The sequence below is a fragment of the Athene noctua genome, chromosome 4 (assembly GCF_965140245.1).
Source record: "Athene noctua chromosome 4, bAthNoc1.hap1.1, whole genome shotgun sequence".
Taxonomy (NCBI): domain Eukaryota; kingdom Metazoa; phylum Chordata; class Aves; order Strigiformes; family Strigidae; genus Athene; species Athene noctua.
In genome coordinates, this window is record NC_134040.1 from 59,511,594 (window position 1) to 59,528,140 (window position 16,547).

General features: G+C 42.4%; 2 protein-coding genes across 2 annotated transcripts in view; both read left to right on the forward strand.

Moving 5' to 3' along the window:
* Nucleotides 1–784: 784 nt before the first annotated feature.
* LOC141959738 (radial spoke head protein 6 homolog A-like) lies at nucleotides 785–8,530 on the forward strand. Its single transcript, XM_074903989.1, has 6 exons — nucleotides 785–1,608; nucleotides 2,104–2,335; nucleotides 3,959–4,714; nucleotides 5,687–5,831; nucleotides 6,572–6,689; nucleotides 8,225–8,530. The coding sequence occupies exons 1-6, from the start codon at nucleotides 863–865 to the stop codon at nucleotides 8,463–8,465; spliced, it is 2,238 nt and encodes a 745-aa protein (XP_074760090.1). The 5' UTR covers nucleotides 785–862; the 3' UTR covers nucleotides 8,466–8,530.
* A 711-nt stretch (nucleotides 8,531–9,241) lies between these two features.
* Nucleotides 9,242–16,547, forward strand: part of CENPE (centromere protein E) — a 38,682-nt gene continuing 31,376 nt past the window's right edge. The window contains exons 1-9 of the mRNA XM_074903990.1: nucleotides 9,242–9,297; nucleotides 9,694–9,785; nucleotides 11,834–11,923; nucleotides 12,002–12,120; nucleotides 13,176–13,295; nucleotides 14,245–14,326; nucleotides 14,526–14,593; nucleotides 14,668–14,739; nucleotides 16,319–16,370. Coding sequence (XP_074760091.1) covers nucleotides 9,242–9,297; nucleotides 9,694–9,785; nucleotides 11,834–11,923; nucleotides 12,002–12,120; nucleotides 13,176–13,295; nucleotides 14,245–14,326; nucleotides 14,526–14,593; nucleotides 14,668–14,739; nucleotides 16,319–16,370 — 751 coding nt within the window. The remainder of the gene's footprint in view (nucleotides 9,298–9,693; nucleotides 9,786–11,833; nucleotides 11,924–12,001; nucleotides 12,121–13,175; nucleotides 13,296–14,244; nucleotides 14,327–14,525; nucleotides 14,594–14,667; nucleotides 14,740–16,318; nucleotides 16,371–16,547) is intronic.

Here is a 16,547-nt window from a genome sequence, read left to right on the forward strand (position 1 = left end):
CTCTGTTCCCACTAATTTACATCTGCTTTCTTCCTTGGATCTGGGAACACAATTTTTTTAAGTGATCATAGATTTTACAGTATTTTTCTCCTCCTGAAAAACATTGTCTCTTACAGCAACAGCATGACATAGCGTCACTAAAATGCAGAAGATTAAACTGCATTTTCTACCGCACACAATGAAAGCAATGAAGACAAATGAACGCCACTCAATTCTTTTTTATCAAAATTAAGCTTTTGAAGATCTACACTTCTGCTCTCAGCTGAGATCTGAAAGATTCTTGTACCACAAACGTTCCAGGCAGAGTACTAACTGCACTTCATGTTCTGTGGGTCACAACGAAAAGAAACAAGTAGAACTTGAAAACAACTCTAGAAAAAGCGGCAGCAACTCGGGCAGCTTGCTGAGGTTTCCCACCTAGCACACGCTGCAACCCTGCCGGGCTGGGGCGGCGAGCCCAGCAGGAGCTCCCTCAGGGACAGGGCCCCCACCTCAGGGAGCCGCTGCAGCCCCCGCCCGGCGCTCAGGAAGCCGAACGGGGCCGGCGGCCCCCTCAGGAACCGGGTCCTTGTCCCAACCAGCCGCTGCTCCTCAGCGAGCGGCGGCACCCCCAAGGGCCCTAGCTGCAGCGGACGGGGCTAGCGCACCAGGACAAGCCGCCGCCGCTGCTGCTGCTACCGCCGCCGCCACTCCCCCAGCGCCAGGAGACAGGCGGTGGTAGCGCCGAGCCCCGCCAGAAAGCCCGCCGCGCGCCCACCCCTTCCGGCGCCGCCCGCCGGGCGTCCCCAGCAACGGCGGCCGCTCTACCTCGGCGACGCGGTAAAGCGAGGGCGGCTGAGGGGCCGCTTTGTGGTGCCGGCCCATGGCCGAGCCCCCCGGGGAGCCCCCGCCCCAGGCTGCTCTGCAGCGGGAAGGGCAGGAGCGAGGAGAGCTCCTCGGGGAGCACCTGCGGCGCGCAGACAGCCCCGAGCGGCCCGAGCCGCCTCAGCGGGGCCCCGGGCAGCCGCCGTTTGAGGGCTTTGAGCCTGAACGAGAGCATTATCAGCCTCGGCAGTCGGCACCGGGACCAGCTTCCTATCGGTACTGGGGGGCAAGGCGAGGGAGTCAGCCCCAAGGACCTCAGCAAGACCCCTCCCAGTTACAAGACCGAAGAGGAAGCGTCGGGCAGACCCGTGCGCCGGGAGAAGCACCGTATCAATCGCAGAGCCCGTTGCAACACCTCTCTGATCCACGGGGAGCAGAACAAGCCTCTCCCCAGCTACAGGTGCCAGAAATGAGCGTCAGGCAGAGAGACGTGCTGGGACAAGACTCTGATCAGGCACCGGAGGCAAGGCAAAGCATGTATCAGTCGTATGCGCTAGGATTAGACCCTTACCAAACGCGGGAACCAAAACCTGCCCATCAGACATACGTAGTAGGAGACGATCCCTATCAAGCCGATGGATGTAGGCGTGGCCCCTATCAGCCACATGAACCAGAGTATGGTCTGTATCAGTCAGGATACAGTCCATACGACGATCAGATACCCGATCCCAAATCCCGAACCCTGGCGATTCAGAATGCAAAAGCCTATTTACTGAAGAGCAGCACAACATCTGGCCTGAACTTGTAAGTCTGAAAAAGGGACACAACTGAAAAGGGTAGGAACTCTGAGTGGAAAGAAAAGTAGTGTTGGTAAAAGGGCAAAGGGTTATGTTAAGAAAGGGAGAGATTCCAGGGGGGTATATATAGAATGGGAGAATATATGTTAGAAATGCAGTAGTTCATTGCTGTGTGATACTTGAGTGTGTCCAACATCTTTCAGAATCAAAATTCTGAAGGGAAATGATAGAGTTCAAAAGGAAATTGATTAAGAGCAAGTTTAAATTCAGCTTCAGCTCTTGAGACAGGTGCAGTATATACCAAAAGTGGAAGATGGGACTACTCCTAAGTATATTAGAATCAAGCTAGGTTCAAGACTAATTTACCATAATGCTCCATGATCCCCTTTCATCTAATTATTCCAATTTCTCCAAAGCACTAGGTGATTAGCTTTGATATTAAAAACATAATATTCTAAGTCTTTTGTATGCTAGGTCAATGATATTTACATTTATATGACAGATATGATCATCTTGCTAATATGCTTACAAAGATCCTGGATGAACGGCCCACAAATGCAGTAGACATAATTGAGAATATCAGCAAGGATGTGAAGTGGGCTCAGTTTCAGAAAAAAATGGACACTCTTCGAGATGAACATGAAATTCTGCCAACATTTGAAGCTGCAGAAAAGCGTAAAGCTTTGTTCCTCAAGGCTAATGGAGAAGAAGATGAAGAACTAGAAGAAGAGATAGTAAGTTATTATCAGAGAAAAATAGATATCGTGTATACCAGGGAATGGGTGGGAGGATGGTGGGAAGGGAAAGGAGGAAGGGAGGAAGTTGTGGTCTCCTTTGTAGTATTGCTTCTCACGATCATACAAATAATTGCAGCCACGGTACTATGTACCCTCTTTATAGTTGAGTTGGTCCCATATCTAGTTGTGAAGAAAAAAACCAATCTAGTTACTTAGTTGGGATTTTTATTCCTGTAGTAAATCTAATATCCTGAGCCCTTAATATCCTGGATGTTCTAGAGACAATCAACAGAAAGTAAAGTTTACAACATCTCCCATATGCCAGGTCAGCATGGAATATCGTATCCAAATTTCTTTATCTAAAAGAGACATTCCTTTACCTAGAGTGACCATAATTCTGGACACCAGTTCCAGAATATTGTGCATAGCTGCAAATGTCAAATAGAGAACGGAGAATTTTGTGATCCTTCCAGCTCCAGATACAGTTCCAGTCTGTCCTTCTCCAACTAAAAAAAAAATATGGTTATAATGAAGAACTATTAGAATTGAAAAGCTGCTTCTTAAAACAGCATTTTTCAGTTTTCAGCTGCTTATAGGCAGAAGCATTTGTACTCAATGAAAAATTAAGAGAATTCTTATAATAACAAGGGAAACTAATCAACAAGATGTTGATTTTCACATGAAGTTATCAGTATATATTCAAAATGAATTGCCATTGCAGAATAAAAATACTAACAGAAGAGATAGTCTTTCATCTTTTTCTATAGCCTATTACTTATTTTACAGTAATAGTATACAATGGTAAAAATGGAAAGAGGTGGGGTATTTCAGAAAGGAATTTTTAATTTTTCATACTCCTGTTTACCTTGCTTTCATATAAGAAACCTGGAAGGCCCAAAGAAATTCCATATGAAACTATCACTACTTCCAAATTCCCTACCCTGCCATGTACAACTTCTAATATCTAATATTCTGATATAGTCACCTACCCCCATGAAATGCAAGAGTGATAAAGCAAATGCAAATATTTGATGAAATCTTCATTATTGGCCTAGTTCTGCTTCCACTGAAGCCAGATGGAGTCTTACTATGGACTTCAGTAAAAGCAGAGGCCAGTATTTTAAAAAATGCAGGGAGCTTTATGCCAAGGTTTTCAGAAGAACATTCAGTCCTGAGAAATACTGGTGGTCAGATGTCTAAATATATAAAATATGTATTACATTTTCCCCAAATGCATCTGCCACAAACACAAGGACATGCAGTGACACTTTGCAGGCATCAAGGCCTCTTACATAGCTGACATCCCCTAGCACTGAAGTCCTCTGTAGATCCTGTGTAAGAATTCTGACTTTCTTTATTTTGCAGTAATCAGGAGTTTGAATTTTGAAATCCTATATTCTAAAAGCTGCAATTCATCTGTGTTCTCTTTAGCCTTAAATCGCATTTTTTATTTTTTTAAATGATAGTGGAAGATGTAGTGAATGAATGTCTGCCAAGCACTTTGAGAGAATGAGTGGCACTACAGAAAAGTGAAGTATAACTTCTATGGGTAACATGTTTAATTTTTCAAACAGATAATTACAATGTTCTTCAGCTCTAACTCTGGATCTTTCTTCCCAGGGAGAGACCCCTCTACCTAATGTGATGGAAACAGCCTTTTATTTTGAACAGGCTGGAATTGGCTTGAGCAAAGATGAATCCTATCACATATTCCTTGCCCTTAAAAAACTAATTAATGTTCAGCCAATCCAGACCTGTCGATTCTGGGGCAAAATTTTGGGCCTGGAGATGAACTATATTATAGCTGAAGTACAGTACCATGAGGGGGAAGAGGAGGAGGAAACAGAAGAGGAAGAAGTTATTGAGGAAGGAGGGAAAGGGATGGATGAGGTCGAAGACGAAGATGAGGAGAAAGAAAAAGAAGATGAACAACCAAAGTCCACCTATAAGCCCCCACCTGAAATCCCAAAAGAAGAAAATGGGACTGGGGCTAATAAATATGTCTACTTTGTTTGTAATGAGCCAGGCAAACCCTGGGTGAAGTTGCCTCCAGTGACACCAGCCCAGATTGTCTGTGCCAGGAAAATCAAGAAATTCTTCACTGGTAGGCTGGATGCTCCTGTTGTGAGCTTTCCTCCTTTCCCTGGAAATGAGGCCAATTACCTGCGTGCACAGATAGCTCGGATCTCAGCAGGAACCCAGATCTCTCCCATTGGATTTTACCAGTTTGCAGAGGAGGAAGGAGATGAAGAGGAGGAGGGGGGAGGAGGAAGAGATACATATGAAGAAAACCCTGATTTTCAGCCTCTTTCTGTGGCTGAGATGGTGGATTCTCTCTCCACATGGGTACACCATGTACAGAGTATTCTAAAGCAGGTATGTTCCAGCATAGCTCACACTGACCTTGGATACCATTCACACTGTAGTTTTCTTAGGGTTTCCAAATGTAAATGATACTCCTCACCTGCACATCTGAACTATTCGCCAGAAATGGTACTGGACTGAAATATTCTTCTACAGAAAATATATTTGATATAGTATATATTATATAAATATGTTGTGCATATTTACATATAGCATATATTTTTTTATGTAGATATATATTTAGGAACCTTATAGGTTTAGTACTTTTATCAATGGTGTGTTCTTGAGATCAAAACTTACCTTTAGGTAAAAGTACAGAGTTAGGCCTTGATAGATAACAACAATTTCTGGTAATCTTCTATATTAAGTTTTCTCTTTTGAAATCCTTACTTGACAAAAATGTTTTAAATTCTATTTTCTTGGGTAGGATGCTAACATGCAGATAACTTATGATTGCATGTTAAATGGAATTTCTTGGATTTTTTGTCTCCTGGTTTGTTTTTTGTTGCTTACTGTCTGCTGTGAAACATGCAAATGAAAAAGCATACAAGCTTGTGATACCAGGCTAGTGCTGGAAAGAGGTATTACTAATTTGATGATAATTACTGGATGACCTTCTGGCCAGTCGACCAGTTCAGTGATTGGACTAGATGATCTTTAAGGTCTTTTCCAACCTAGATGATTCTGTGATTCTGTGTAATCTAGCAAAGATATAAACCAAACTAGCAAGGAACTGAAGACTACAAAATAACAAAAAGCTGATGACAGAGGTATAAATTCATTCTGAAATAGTAACTAGGAATGAGGGAGGGATGAGGGACATAGGGAACACTCTGCCAAAAGGATACAATTTTACCAGCAATATACCAATTATGGAATATATATTTTTCTTTTCTTCCCCTCCTCCCCGAATTGTGTGTGCATGTGCCTGAGCCAATTGTTTTAGCTGGCTTGCATTGCATGATTTTTCCATATCAATTATAGGGTCGCTGCGTTTGGCTTAATCCCTTTCAAAAATCAGAGGAAGAAGAAGAAGAAGAAGATGAAGAGGACGAGAAAGCAGAGGAGCCAGATGAACTACAGCAAGAAACAGGACCACCTCTTCTCACTCCACTCTCTGAAGATGAAGGTATTCCTCATGGAATATGAAGTTTTTCATAGAGAGCCACTAGGAATCTTGGAATTTAGGTAGTAAATATTTGAAGTTATAGGACTCTGATGCTTCATGAAGCAATATTGTTTGCCCTGTGCTAGTTACCAGTCTTGTTAAAAATAAAAGGGAAAAAACTCCTCAGACTTGTCGGGCTACTGCAAGTTCAAGACAGCTTGCTACATGAAATACATTCAGCAATTTTCCATCATCTTTTTAGGCAAAAAAACAGTGTGTGTGCATGTGTAAATAAATATATATATATATATATATGTATGCATAAGAATTTAGATCCTGTAGCATATTACTGCACTAAATCATGGGAATATGGGAACCTGAATATTAGATTACCTCAATAGTAAATTATTTTCCTACTCTCCATTCTTTGATCAAGGTGAAATATAACTATATAATTTATCCATAAGTGATTAAAAAGTCCTTGAAAAAAGAAACAGCAGTGAATACTACTGAATTTCAGGAGTATGATCTTTTCTGTACATGGCTCTGTTAGCATTCCTGTACTACCTACCTGTACATCCAAACCACCTGTTTGAACACAGCACCTACATTTATGGTTTATCACTTCTGACTCATCTATCGTGCAACTTAATATAACCATTGCTTGAATTCTGCAAAAGTCTTGCAGCTCAGTCTTAAATATTTTGTAGAGGCTCATAAGACAATTTATTCATAGACTGTGTGTGTTTGGCTGCCCCCAGGAATTCAAAATATCCCTGCTTGGACAGCTCAGCCTTCTACAAACCTAATCCCACAACATGCTGTTGCAGTCCTCCAGTCTAACCGATGGCCCGGAGCATATGCCTTTGCATCTGGCAAGTGAGTAGCTAGTTGACATGGTTACAACACAGACTGTACATGCTAAACACAGATACCTGTCTAATGAAGTCAAAGTTGCTTTATTATTAATTCATTGACTGAATTCTAACTATTCCAGAAACTGATGGAGAAGGCCACTTAAATGTGCACAGCAAGAGTAAGTACGTGTTTAAGACTGAAATTAGGGTAGGGAGGCTCTGCAGAGAGACCTGGACAGGCTGGAGCCATGGGCTGAGGCCAACTGGAGGAGTTTCAATAAGGCCAAATGCCGGGGGCTGCCCTTGGGCCACAACAACCCCCAGCAGCGCTACAGGCTTGGGGAGCAGTGGCTGGAGAGCTGCCAGTCAGAGAGGGACCTGGGGGGGTTGATTGACAGACCAATGAACAGGAGCCAGCAGTGTGCCCGGGTGGCCAAGAAGGCCAATGGCATCCTGGCTTGTGTCAGCAATAGCGTGGCCAGCAGGGACAGGGAAGGGATCTTACCCCTGTACTCGGCACTGGTGAGGCCACACCTCGATTCCTGTGTTCAGTTTTGGGCCCCTCACTACAAAAAGGACATTGAATGACTCGAGCGTGTCCAGAGAAGGGCAACGGAGCTGGTGCAGGGTCTGGAGCGCAGGTCGTACGGGGAGCGGCTGAGGGAACTGGGGGTGTTTAGTCTGGAGAAGAGGAGGCTGAGGGGAGACCTCATCGCCCTCTACAGCTACCTGAAAGGAGGTTGCAGAGACTGGGGATGAGCCTCTTGAACCAAGTAATAAGTGAAAGGACAAGAGGGAATGGCCTCAATTTGCACCAGGGAAGGTTTAGACTGAATATTAGGAAGCATTTCTTTACAGAAGAGGTTGTTGGGCGTTGGAATGAGCTGCCCAGGGAGGTGGTGGAGTCCCCATCCCTGGAGGTGTTTAAGAGTCGGGTCGACATAGCGCTGAGGGATATGGTGGAGTTGAGGTCAGTGTTAGGTTAATATTTGGACTGGATGATCTTCAAGGTCTTTTCCAACCTAGATAATTCTGTGGTTCTGTGAAATGAATCATCATTGGAGAGGCTACTATAAAGTTAATGGGTGTAAATGTCCAGTTAGTACTTGGGCACCGTCCTTGATTTAAAACCTATATTCTTGAGTCTGTGGTACTTTTTACAAAAAAAGCTACATTCTGTGTGTTTTTACAAAAACAGCTAACTTTTGTGTGTTTTCACTGTACATAGTACAGTCATTACCTCTCTATGCTTTTAAATGGGCGCTGGAGTTGTCAAAAATGGTGCTGTGTTACCAATAGGAAGTTGGAATTGTACTGCGGTATAGCGCAGTGATAGAGTACAGCCCTTATCATTTTAGCACTTGGAGGCTTTTTAAGTGGAAGACATCTTAACCAACAGTTGGAGCAGTTAAAAAGAAGTGCTGCCTTTTAAATACTTCTCTTATAGGATATCAGCACCACAGTGACTTTTTGCACAGCAGAGTAAGAAGCCTGACAATACCTCCACTGGTGTTTTGTCACAGGGAGAATGTGTGACCTTTCACTTTTTTTTCTCAGGAAATTTGATAACATCTACTTTGGCTGGGGTCACAAATACAGTCCAGAGAACCACACCCCTGCACTGCCTCCACCAGTGCAAGCAGAATACCCCAGCGAGCCAGAAATCACTGAGACAAGAGACCCCACTCTGGAAGAGGAACTGGCTTTCAAGGCTGCGAAGGAAGCAGCCTTAGCTGCAGCAGAGGAAGAGGAAGATGAGGAAGATGAAGAGGAAGATGAAGAGGAGGAGGATAATTAAAATATAGGAGAAAACATATTTTCATCTTAAAAGTTTAGACATGAGTACTGTTTTCATTTATTCATTAGTTGACCTTAAAAGAAATGCGATTGGAACATGTCTCTTTTTTTGAATTTCTATGGGCTCTCCTTTGCAGCTTCCTTCTCCTCCTTCCCTGCCTCCCGGGCCCACCCGGGCTGGCGTGAAGGCTGCATTGCTTTCACTGGAAAACAGACAATGAAGTAGCCTTTTTCTCGAAGAGTAGGCAAACCTAGCCTGCTTCTGTTTCCCAAAACACTGCTTTGAACTACCGTCCACCAAACGTTGCTTTTCTAACCCGCACTTCAATACCCATAGAAATGTTACTTAAACAAACAAACAAAAAAACCCCTTAATTAGATAACGTCACTTTTATGTGTGAAAGCACGCTATTTAAAATCAGCAGACAGCCTATTAAGCTACCGGCCGGTGAGGGCAGGGCCTGGGCGGCGGGCGCTGCCCCCCCGCGGCCGCCACTGCCACGGCGCCGCAGCCCCGGCCGGCACCATGGCGGGACTCCCGAGAGCCGCGGGGGTGTCGCGGGAGCGCTCGGCGGGGCCCCGCGCGGCCCGGCCCTCCGTCCCCCCCCGTCCGCCCTTGGCCAGTGGTACGCCCCGCCTGGCGTCCGCCCCGCGCGGGCCAATAGCGAGCGGCCTCGGCAGAAGTTCAAATTCCGGTGGCGGTTGGGCCGCCGCGTTGCTCCTCTGGGTGCGGGAGGGCAGAAAGGGGCGAGCCCGGCAGCGCGGCCGTGCCCAGCGATGGCGGAGGAGGGAGCCGTGACGGTCTGTGTGCGTGTGCGGCCGCTCATCGCCAGGTGAGGCCGCGGCCGGGCGGGAGGGCCGCGCCCGAGCCCCCGGCCGGAGGGGAGGCAGCAGCGCTGCCCTCGCCTTTGGGGTCCCTCAGCCGCCCTGGGTGTTGCTGGCAGCTCCCCCTATCTCCAACACCCCTCTTCAGCGGAGACACCCCACACACACACACCCCACCTCACCACCACCGCCCCCCCACCTTCGGCTGGGCCCCCCGGAGCACCGCTGCCACCCTACAAAGAGGGAAAGCGGGGGACATAAATGGAAGAGGAGGAAGAAGGGAGCCAGGGCAAACAGGGCTGGCAAGTGCCTGGGGGAGAGGGGTGCTTGTGGTGAGGGGGAGCCCCCCGTTATAGGAGTGGAGTCCTAACCTCATGAAGTTAACAGAATATGTCTTCTTTTAGAGAAAACGCTCCAGAAAATAAAGTGTCACTCCACTGGAAAAGTGAAAATAATACGATTTCCGAAGTGAATGGTACAAAAGTCTTCAATTATGGTAAGAGTATGAAAGCAATTATTTTATTTTGGTGCTTACATGGACCATCATTACTGTACTACTTGAATGTATCAAACTAACATTAATGACCTTAGCTTTTTGCAACATCCCTGAACCTTCTTTCCAACTTAATAATTTTGGAAGAGTACCTTTGGATCACACAAGATTTCTGGTTTAGCCGGTAACAGGAACATGCTTTTGAAGTCAGCTTCTTGATGGACATTGCTTTCTCTGTTCTGGTTCATACTGTACAGCTGTTTTGAAACACATGAGCTGGGTTCTTTTCATATGAACTCTGCTTACAAGTGAACTAGAGTAGGGCTAGTCTAGAGCGTTTAGGGAGAAGGGGTTGGGGGAACCCAAATGCAAAATGAAAGAGTGCCTATGAAACAAAGAGTTTCATTCAACAGTCAGAACTGAGTATAACTGTTCAGCAGGCGTTCTTTATTCGCAGTGCTGGGCAGCACTGGGGATCGCTCCACCACAAGTGCCGCACTTACTGACAAATGTTCTGACTAATATACACAAAAAGCATACATATGCATCAGATTTCTTAGAAAAGGCAGTCTAATGCTAATGGATTCTCAGAATTCATTTACATAGTCTGATCGAGTGTAGTAAAAATAGTGAGGGACTTCTCCCCTCTGTTCTCACACTGTTAGTGAACTTCAGGTTTCTTGTGTCCATACATGGTCAGTTACCTCATCCGTCCTTCAGCTCCTGTTTGTTCCAAGGAGGTTAGTTTAGACCAGTTTCCAGTCACTTATCTTGACACTGGTATCTTCTTAGACACTTGGTTTTTTAGATTCCTGCTATTAGGGATGTACTCAGGGAGTTTTTCAGACTGCCCAAGGTCTGTCTTACCTTTGCCGAGGCAAGGAGTTAAATGGTTTCAAAACATCTTATAAGTGGGTAATGACTACAGAGGGTAGTTAGGGAAAAGTATAAATAAAATTACATGCATTGCAGTAAAATACAGGAAAAATACAAGCTAGTAAACACAAGTGATGATTAGTGTTAAAACTACATGTCCTACTTTACAGGTCCCTGTACATTAGCAATTTCAAGTATACTTGCAGCAACTTCCCTTCACCTAGTGTGGGTGTTAGATCCTCATAACTAACTGCCTTGCTTTGAGTTGCTTCCTACTGATCCATTCTACTTGTTAATTGAATTTAGCCACTACAGAGATTTTTTCCAAATTATAGATTCACTAAAAGTATGCTCCAAGCTAGGTGTTTAACAAGTCGCCTGTCTTGTTAGGCTTACAATCCTCATAGATAAACAAGCTATAACTGTTTTTAGGATTAAATGGGGTGACTATTTAACTGTATCTGTCATTCTTAGGGTTTTTTTCTGACTTGTCTGTTCATTCTATCTTTCTTGGTTTGGGGTTTAATATTTCTTTTTTTAAAAAACCTGCATTGGTGTGTGAGCCAGCACAGGCAGGACACAGGAACAACCACAAAACCACAGATGAAATGCAAAGAGCAAATTTATTCTCATTATCTCCTGACACGGGGGATCTCAGCAGCAGCACCCAGGTAGAGGCACACAAGCAGGGAAGAAGGCACTGCAGAGCTCAGTCCTTGCTACCCAAAAAGAAGCAAAGCAAGAAAAGATCTTGAACCTGCTTCTTTCACCTGTATGTATCAGGGATTTTCGCAGGTGTACTTTTCCACTGTGCTTTGATCTTTCCCACAGCAGGGCAGGAATCTCAAGGATGTTCAATGGAGTGTCTCGGAGGCTCTCACAGGCCTGTTATCTAAACACAGACATTCTACCCGTCAAGTATACAAAACTAAACAGTAATTAGTGAGAGATATGTGTTCTTCAGCACCCCAGCTGTAAGTCACTTGAACGTGTTTACAATCCTCCTCACCAATCTTCCATTGTATTCCCACAGTGTCACAATTACATTTTCTGTCTGAATTATCCTACAAACAATCTGATGCCTATTTATTGGATTTGAAATCAGCAATATTATGATAACAACTTGTTTTTGACTTTCAGTACAATGGATTCACATGCTTTTATCTTTTCTTAAGATCGTGTCTTTCACTCAAGTGACAACACTCAGCAGTTATATGAAGGTGTAGCTGTTCCAATTATACAGTCAGCTGTTCAAGGTTATAATGGTAAGTTTTAAAACTCTGTTTAAATCCTGTTTATAATGTGTTTCATAAGTAAGTAGTAAAATTTAACCATCTTCCTAGGCACAATTTTTGCTTATGGACAGACTGCTTCAGGGAAGACATACACAATGATGGGAAATGAAGATTCCATGGGCATTATCCCTAAGGCAATTCAACATGTCTTCAAAGTTATTTGTGAGGTGAGCAGTTTCTTTAAATTGAAGTGGCTGAAAGGACTAGTAATATTTATAGTTGTTACATAAAAGTTAATTTTTACTATCAAGGCCCTTACAAAGGAAATAAATTTGTATTGGACCATATGTTGCAATTGCTTTGCTAGACTTGCAAAGATGAGTGGTTTAAAGGAGAGATAATGACACTATTAGTTGGAATAAAACTAAGAACAAAACAGAGGGAGGTTGTTAAAGTTGCAAATACACTAAACCTTGTTTACAAGTATAAATAGATGCTCACTCATTAATGTGGTAAAAAAGGTAATGTGAAGGTTTGTGTTTGTTTTGCTATTTTTAAACCTGAAAAAATTAACAGTATTAAAGACTTTCAGTGGGAAGAACGACACTAAACTTACTTATTTCAGGCTTTCAAAAGAATCTGAGGCTAATTGCTCAGTGCTAATAGAAAGTAAGGAGAAGGTGTAAGTTAAAACAGTGATTACCAAAACATTATCTGCAGAGCACTTGCTTCTGCCTTGAGGATTTCAGGTAATAGTTATCAGTTATGTGCAATGGTCACTGCTCCTTTGAGGAGTTGCAGAGTACTGTAGGGGGGTCCATAAAAGTAACTAAAGCCAAGAAAACTTTCCATGGTGTTGTAGTCAGAGTCACTTGCACAGCCTTTCCTCACCCCAGTACTCTCTACCAGGGAGGTAGGGGAAGAAGTAGCAGCAGCAAAGTAAATCTAAGCAAGCGGAGAGAGAAGACCAGGTACACATAGAGGAAAGAACCTAAGCAGGAGGAAACTGGATGTTGCAAGGGCATTTAAGTAGGACAGCTATTGTCACACTTCTGTAGGGTAGTTATCTTTTATAACCTACTAAAAGTGATATACCATTAATGCAACTGGAAAGAGGTAGAAGAAAAATAATCCTATATTGGTGGATGCTGAAGTGCGAAGAGAATGAGGGGGAAGGAAATCAGTGGTATGATATCCAAACATATACCTTTGAGTTAATACATGCATTAAAAGGTGTTAATTGGTTAGTCTGTGGTTTGTTTTTTTTTTCTTTGAACATTAGATTCCAGATAGAGAATTTTTGCTAAGGGTTTCTTACATGGAAATCTACAATGAGACCATTACAGATTTGCTTTGTGACATCAGGAAAAAGAAACCTCTGGGAATTCGTGAGGATGTTAATGTAAGTGGATGTCATGTAGTGTAAGTATTTTATCAGTTTGGAGTAGAAGTAGTAGTTAAAAAAGCCTTCAGAGGCATCTAGTTGAAAATGTCTCGGTGTCAAGTTGTGTCATTCTTATCTTCAGAATTAGAAGAAGGACATTTGATATAACAGAATAACAACAGTGAAGTTAGGCTTGCTGTGCTGATTTATATTTATAAATGTTTGTAAAAGTAGACAATCCCTTATGTTTTCTGGGGTAGTATATTTTGGTTAACTTTGACAGTGAATACTTGGGAGTTGTCTAGCTAATAAAACTTGTGCAAATGTGGTGTTAAGCCTCTAGCTCAACGTTTAGAAGTCTTCAACAGATATACAGAGTTAGTGTAATACTTTCTTCATATCATCCACAAAGTTGATACACTTCTGTAATCATAGAACAACCATCAGGCTAGAACTACTCAGTAAGTTGATCAGCAGGGAAAAATAAATCTATATTAATGCCATCTTGAGTTCCTTTGTATTAAGTTTTGTAGCAAATAATAAAAATCGGTGGGTTGTTCTTTGTTGTGGGTTTTTTTATTTTTTTATTTCAGTGACCTAAATGTTCAGTGCTTTTAGCACTTGGGAAAAGGGAGATTTATCAGTTGTATGATTATGGTCTTATAACATTTACTGAGAAATATTCTTCTGGATTCCCTCTGAAAATATCTATAAGGATATTTCCCTTATTTTATTTTGAGGAAAATTTATAGATCTGTTTGATTCTTGGGCCTTTAGACTACAGTTCTGATAAAGGTCTAAACTTTCTCTATTCCTTGTGTTCAGAGAAAAAAGACATTCAGCTGATGTTGCTTCCTTTTAAGAAGGAAACAAATGGGAATAAATACCATAATAATTGCTGGTAATGGTAATGTATTGAAGTGCTTTTTAGAGTTCAGTAAAATTTGTTACTGTTTTTGTTCTGAAGAGGAATACATATGTAGAAGATCTGATTGAAGAGGTGGTGGTTGCCCCAGAACAAGTTATGGAATGGATCAGAAAAGGAGAAAGTAAGTTGTTTAACCAATGTCAGCTGATACCTTAGAAAAGCATTGATGAACTGGGTATATCTAGAATCATGGGGTATCTCTTTGAGATTATATTCAGAAATCAGGGTTTTTCAGGTAGCTTTGAAAGTGCACTTTTTGTCTGTTATCTCCAGTTTATCAGAATATAAACGGAAGTATTCTAATAATTGCTTTTTCACAGAAAATCGCCATTATGGGGAAACAAAAATGAATGAACACAGCAGCCGTTCTCACACCATCTTCAGAATGGTAAAAACTTTCCCTATTGGGGCGGTTTATTATTTTCAGAGTGACAAAAACTTTACTGCACTATCTTCTTCTAGATCATTGAAAGCAGAGAACGAAGTGACCCTGCAAATGCAAACTGTGATGGAGCAGTGATGGTATCCCACTTGGTAAGCTGTACTCCAAGAAGCTATTAAACAGGCATTTAAGTAGAGAATTCACTGTTAGCACTTCTTTGAGAAAATTATCTTACTTTATAATGATGTTACAAGCATGCTTTGTTGTTAACTTCTAGCAGACATTTCTTAAGCTGAAATCATGTTTCTGATCTTCTGTATAGAGGGAGACTCCTGGCATGTTATCTAAAGGATATCTTCCCACCAAAAGCAGTTCCCACATGGGAATAGTTCCTAGACATTTCATGCTGAATTGGAGAGTATTATGCCCTTCCCAAGAGTGTAAGGGGCTATTGTCAAGAGTGCTATTGCACTTTGTTAAACACAACTTCCTCTACAGTTGTTCCTGACCACTGATAGTCCAAGTGAAATAACTTGTAAAGTGGGTTACCTTAAGGCTTCTCTCATCCTCTAATTTAGTTGTCAAAAGAACTTGTGACCTACAGCTGCAGTGGCTGGAGGATTATTTTTTCAACAGTAAGCCCACTTAACATCTCTTTGGTGGATTATATGAAACACACTAAGTTGGGGGGAACATATTGCTGACCTCTAGGGGAGTGTGTTGATTTCTGAAGCCTTCTCTATACAGCCTTTCCTTGATTCTCAGAAAAGAATTCAAATCAACTGGAAGAATGAAATCGATATGAAAGCATTTGAGCTTGCTAAAATCTGCATGAGCACTCGTACGCGGAATTGTGAATAGCAATAAGTCAATCACGTGCATTGTGGAAAGAGCTTTTTTGGTTTTGTTCTGGCTTCATGTGAAAAAGTTCTGGGATCTCAGTGTAAACACTGCTCATGCAGTATCTGCCCACTTTTTTTCTCACCATAGCTTATGGGATGTACTTTTAGACCACCACCCACCCTCCACCCTGTCTCTCTGTTCCAACTGACTTCATAGTAACAGGGAGGGACAGAGGATTTTTTGGCCTTTTTAGTCTGTTGCTTCTTGGTGGAGCTAGTGCAGGATTTTACTCTTCTGAAACAGGTCAATTAAAGTGAGGGCTACTTGCTCAGGCAGATCATTATGGGATGCTATAAAGTTCTATTTGATTTTGAACCAAATTCAGAGTGAGACTTTCCCTCTGATATTTAATTTCTTCCTTTCCTTATCCCCACAATGGCAGGCAAGGAGAGACATATAGCTGATTCAGAACAGGGTGCTAGATAATCTCATCTAGGCTCTCTTTCCCATGAAAGACTGGACCAGATGGTCTTGTAATTACATGAAGCTTCCTATGGCTTGACTCTGGTTAACACTTCTGTATTGAGAAACTATGCTGCTTTTTTTTTTTTTAATACTGAAAGTAGGGGGAGTTTCACTGCAAGTTTGAAATACTGTTCAGGGTGGTATAATAGAGTGCATACAAACTTATTCCATGTCCTTAGGTACCTTGAAAGTAGTGGTTGGTATGTGTGTAGGAGCTATGGATTACTCCCAATAGTGACAGACCTCTTGCTTTTTTTTTCCGAAGTGTAACTTTACGAAATTCTTAGTAGAGGTTTAGAATTAAAAGGATCTAAAACTAAATTGCCTCAGAACTAACCTATGAAAACTTTAATGAATTTGCAGAACTTGGTAGATCTGGCAGGCAGTGAAAGAGCTAGTCAAACAGGATCTGAAGGTGAGTGTTAAATGAGGCTCTTCTGATGACCACTTCTGTTAATTAAATCTTGTGAGAGACTAATAGCAAGGAAATTATTTGATCTATGTGCTCTTGTGTTACTTATTATTTATAAATATTCTCTTTTCCCTTTGGTAGGGCAGGATCTACTTAGGAAAGTACTGAAAATGATGTAAA